At 46.5% G+C, this 5,758-nt stretch overlaps 1 protein-coding gene across 1 annotated transcript; it reads right to left on the reverse strand.

Annotated features, from left to right (window-relative positions):
• Positions 1-304: 304 nt before the first annotated feature.
• LOC133925417 (uncharacterized) lies at positions 305-2,683 on the reverse strand. Its single transcript, XM_062371353.1, has one exon. The coding sequence runs from the start codon at positions 2,624-2,626 to the stop codon at positions 305-307; it is 2,322 nt and encodes a 773-aa protein (XP_062227337.1). The 5' UTR covers positions 2,627-2,683.
• Positions 2,684-5,758: the final 3,075 nt, after the last annotated feature.

The following is a 5,758-nucleotide window of genomic DNA, read 5'->3' on the forward strand; positions in this document are numbered from 1 at the left end:
TCAGTCAATTGAAAATTTGCAAACCTGTAATTTTTTTTTCTTTTAGGCAATTGACGGTCAATGTCAGAATTCACCAGCACACACGTTCCGATTTGCTCGGGAAAAAAACGCACATACATTTTGCCATTTTGGGCTAATCATTAGACGCTAATGCAACACTGTGTCATGCATCGATTATTATGCCCCTGGAAAGACAAGCAAAGCCAAACACACCACACAAATTAACGAGCACACACCAACAAGCCATAGTGCAAACTAGTCAATAACTCTCTTCAAAACACACAGCACACGCAACCCGAGCTGATTAAACACAGGCAGGCGGCGTCCCCGCCGGGCGGACTATGCCGGTGTGGGTGACCAGCGCCCAGAGTACGGTGATGAACTCGCCGCCCTGCGCCAGCGCCTCCTTGTGGGCCTTCACATGCAACTGGCTCGCCGTCGGCGCCGCGTACACCACGACCTCCGTCCACAGGTCGGCCAGCAGCTTCCACACGCGTTCACGCGCGGCCTCGTCCGTCGCTTTTTCGACCAGGACCTTCCCAAGCCTTGCTCCCTTGCGCAGCGCCGAGGCCGTCGCCTTCTGATCAACTGCCTCCTCCGCCGGCTCCCCATGCTGCTGTCCCGCGATCTCCATCAGCTTTTCGGACCGGGTGGCCTGTGGATAGCAGTAGTAACCCCAGCACCCCAGCTCCTTCTTCAGATCCGACATTGTGTCTTCGTACACGCGCTCCGTCCCGTCCTTGTCGTCGGGGAGGAGCTCCGGATGGAAGGCCACCACGTACGCGCAGTACCGTGACAGCGTCGTCGCCACCTTGCGGTCGGCTCCCGCGCCTGTAGGCTTACGTAGCGGGTGCTTCGCCTCCAAGAGCGCAGTGGCGATGTGCCACGTGAGGATGACCTCGGCCACGCCGGCCCTGCAGTCGCACAGCGACAAAAGTCCATCTGACTGTAACAACTGACTGTACTCCTCCGACTGTAGCAAGACGTTGCTGGGACTGAGAGGGGCTACGTCGCTAACGTTCGCCAGACGTTCCATGATGGTCTTCTTGGCTTCTGTCGGCACGTCCGCCGACGACAGCCGACAGAAAGACAGCACGGAGAACTGCTTGAAGCAGACGTTGGGGTGGCTCAGCCTTTTCTGCACCCACAGAATGCGGCGGATAATCCCGCTCATGAGTGGGCTCTTCCGCCACCGGGGCTTGGAGGTGTAACTGCAGAGCAGCGACACCATGAACCAGTTGGAGAGCAGGAACACGATGAACTCCCAGACCTCCTCATAAACGAAGGCGAGGAAGAGCAGGATGGTGATGGATATATCGACGGTGGAGAAGAGATTCTGCGGCGACTTTGTGACTCTGCTCACGATGCATCCAATCATCTTCATTATGCCGAAAGATACGGCGTAGTTGTCAGTACTGAAGCTGTGGAACGCGTAGTGCACGTCCCCGTTGCTGCACAAGATGATGGTCAGGGCACAGAAGGCCCATATGAAGATGGGGAAAAGGATGTAGTTGACAAGGAAGAAGAAGGGGCTGGCGAGCACCACGGGTTGAACGGAGTGGTAATACTCGCAGAGGAACTGGACCTCGTCGTTGAAGACTTGGAACAGGGCAACGGAGGTGGCCGCCCCGTCCGGGTGTTCTTGGCCAAAGCATTTGAAGATGACGTCGTGGCAGTTGCGGGCATCTGCGTCGGTGATGGGGAAGTCCTCCAGCCTCCGGCGCAGCAGCTTGTAGAGTGCGAAGGAGAGGCAGAGACTCTTGAGCCTGGGGTTACTCTGGAGCAGCTGGTCAGTCTCGGCGAGCTTCCATATTTTGCCAACCGTGACGACGGTGGAGTCATCTTTCTTGATGGCATCGATTAGCCGATCAGGCTGAAGATCGTAGCCGTTCGGGCCGGCCTTCTTCTCCAAGTCCTCTTCGCCCAGCACGACATAGTTGCACCACTTCAAATCCACCGACCCACTGTGCCCATTGCTGCTTGTATGCTGCTCTTCCTTTAGCATCTGGGTCATGTAGGAGGCGATAAGCTGGGGGTTCTTGCCGTAGGCAAAGGAACGCTTTGCCAGCTCCAAGGTAACGAACCTCTGCACCAGCTTGGCAGCCGCAAGGACCCATAGGATCCCATACAGTGCCTTCTTACCGGCGCTTCTCAGGTTGTGGAAGACGAGGTAGCCCAGCCAGGCGATCCGAGCGGCGTGCTCGATGGTGCCCGAATATCCCTGGACTCCTGCGCTGACCAGGATGGCCTCCACCTTCTTGCGGAGGAGCTCCACGAGGAGCATCCACATGAGGATTATCCGGGCTCGCAACGAGAGCTCGGCCATCTCACCGGTGGAGGCATCTTCATTCTTGGCCTCAGAGAAGAGGTAGGACATGACGGGGAGGAAGAGGGAGAGCGAGGTGGAGAGGAAGAGGCGAACGCTGGGGTTGAGGATTGCGCTGATGTCAGAGAAGCGGCTGAAGAGATTGAGGTTGAAGAACAGCGTGGCGAGGGCGAACATGATGACGGAGGTGGCCACCATGGAGGCCTCATTCCTCTGATCGGCGTAGGAAGAGGTGAGGTTGTACACAAAGTGTTGTAGTGTTCGATTGCAGTATTCGCTGTTTGCATTGAAGTATTTCATGTTTAGCTGCGATGCTTGAACAATCTGCAGTGAGCTAGTACACTATAGCCGGTTGATTGAATTGGCACTAGTGCGTGTATGCACATGCAGCAAGCTCATAATTATAAATGAACACGAGATCGCGTGAAGGGGAATCTAACGAACCACGTGTATGCATATTGCATGATCATTTGATCACGTTTCCCCATAAGGGCTTCGTTTTAAATCGTTTTTCGTCTTTGACTAACCTTTTCCTTTTTAACGAAGGGAATATGGCCCCAATGTCTTCAAGGATTTACTTTTAATTTATCTTCTCACTACTATAAAATATCACATATAGGGCATCTTATCAGTGTCAGTTCAATAGTAATTAATACTGAAGATGTATCAGTGCCAATTTTTAAATTCCCGCACATGAATAACAGTTAAGAAGATAAGAACCAACACTGATAGACTATCAGTGTCGGTTCTTGGCTGGATGGTTAGAAGGACCATACGTACGTATAGCCTGTGAGATCTTGAGTTCGAGTCTACGTTACCGTATGTGAGTGATATTGAGCGAATACCACATGATTTTATGAATATTAAGTGTGGTCGTGTGAACAGCTTCTAGTAGGTGCCTCTTATCATGAAAAAAATTTTAAAACTTTTTTATCTGAAAAATATTAAATCAAGACTGACTATGAACATCGGTCGACTGAATTGGCACCAGTGCGTGTATGCACATGCAGCAAGCTCATAATTATAAATAAACACGAGATCGCGTAAAGGAGAATCTAACGAACCACGTGTATGTATATCGCATGATCATTTGATCACGTTTCCCCATAAGGCCTTAGCTTTAAATCGTTTTCCGTCTTTGACTAACCTTTTCCTTTTTAACAAAGGGGATATGGGCTCCAATGTCTCTAAGGATTTACTTTTAGTTTACCTCTCACTATTTACAAAACATCACATATGTAATGTTCTATCAATGTAATTTTAATAGTAGTTGACATTTAAGATGTATCAGTGTCAGTTTTTAAACCCCCGCGCGTGAATAACAGCTGAGTAGATAAGAACTGGTACTGATAATCACTATCAGTGTCGGTTCTTGGCTAGATGGTTAGAAGGGTCATACGTGCACACAGTCTGTGAGGTCTTGAGTTCGAGTCTTGGTTGCAGCATGTGAGCGAATATCACGTGATTTTGCGAATATTGGGTATGGTCGGGTGGGCAGCCTCTAGTAGGGTGCCTCTTGTTATGAAAAAAATTTTGAAACTTTTTTAGCCCGAAAAATATTGAATGGAGACTGAGATCGGCACTGATAATAATTTTCAGTGCCGGTTCCATACCTGGTACTGATAGTCAGTGACTATCAGTGACTAGTAATCAGTGTCGGTTTAAAATCCGTCACTGATGACGATTTTGAGTCTATACTGATAAGATGTTTTGGTGTATGTAGTGCCTAAGAAGATCTGAGTAGGGTGATCCTCCGAAAGCAGGTTAATTTTGTCATTGTTACACAGCTGAACGTGTTGGCCATACTTTTGGTTACGTTACCACACGCCATATATTTGGTCTTGAATAACATTTTTCTCTAGTTACCTTTGTTTTTCCAAAAGGATAGGACAAGGGCATACACTACACTCACATATTCGTGAGTGCGTCTTCTATATAGCACGTCTGCAAGATTTTATTACTGCATGAACTCGATCATGTTTGCATAAAGACTGCTCGGCTTCACGATTTGAACCCCAGTGCTGATGGAGTTATGGTCCCAGGACATGATGAATCCCTTTAGCTTTTCTATTCTTTTTGGCTAGTAAAGAGAGATATTGATCAAGTGACGGTAGGGTTATACTCTTGGAGCACTAGATGCTCAGTACAGCTTGGAATTTCCGACAGCCAGATTATCGCGCTACTGGCACGCGTATGGTGTATTGGGCTCGTTAATATGCTATTATATTTTGTTCTCTCTTTACTTTGATGGCTCGAACCTTCCCAAGAGCACGCATCAAATCCGTTGGACGCTACCGAAAGTTTAAGATTTCAGGTTGAAAAGGAGTTGATGAACGTTTTTATAAGAAACTGAGCTGTTTGATAAGTAAGCATCTGTTCGCTCGTGGACGGCTTGTTCTCCTTAATTCTGCTGTTAGTAGCCTTCCCACTCTTGTGATTTCTTTTTTTCTTATTCAGTGAGAGGTACTAAAGAGACTTGACTATTTTAGCTCTAGATTTTACTGATAAAGTAATAGTCAAAACAAAACGTACCGACTAGCAAAAGTAGAGTATCATGGATATGCCAACCCAAAAATCAGGGTGGTTTACGGATCAGAGATCTTGATGCATAAAACTTTGCCCTTCTGTGCAAATGACTATTTAAATTTGTAACAGAAGAGGGGACCTGACAAGAATTACTCAGAACAAATACCTTAGTTCCAAACTTTTTCATAGGTTAATTGAAAACTAGACAATTCCCATCTTTGGACTGGTCTGACGAACGTTAAACATATTCTTTTTTGTTTTGGTACCTTCATCATTAAAGATAGCTCCTAAATCAGATTCTGAAAAAATCAATGATTGGGAAATACATCACTGAGAGATCAATATCCTTGCTTATATAATATCGCGCGAAACAAGCAGGATACAGTTGTCAAGATGTAACAATCAAATCCACTGGACATTTCTTTTTAGAGGAGCCTAATTGGACCAAAATTGATAGCGTCAAATGACCTGCTTCAACGCCTTATCAATATTACCCAATCACAAGAGCAAGGTGTAGCATCTAGGCTCCTAGGTAAGTGGTAAGTGTTTTGATGATTAATGATAAATGTATTATTGTGACTAACAAATTTATTTTGACGGGTATAAAAAATTTTAGTTCACAATGATGATTGGATATTCTTAGTCCCTAAGTTGATTATATGGATGATCAAAGGAGATATGCATCAAGATTAAGGATTTTCTAGTTCTAAGTATTACAAAGGAGATGAATGACATTTAGAGTAGTATAGGTTTTCTTTCTTAGTCTTTTGACCGTACTATAAAGAGGGGCTAAGAGTAGTAGCTTGATCTAGTTAAGTCTAGACTTAGTTTGATGCATACTTATGAAATTCTAGCACTACGTAGCTCAGAGAAGCCCATGGTAAAGATGTCGAAAAGTTAGAGTTC

Source organism: Phragmites australis, chromosome 7 (genome assembly GCF_958298935.1).
Source record: "Phragmites australis chromosome 7, lpPhrAust1.1, whole genome shotgun sequence".
Lineage (NCBI taxonomy): Eukaryota > Viridiplantae > Streptophyta > Magnoliopsida > Poales > Poaceae > Phragmites > Phragmites australis.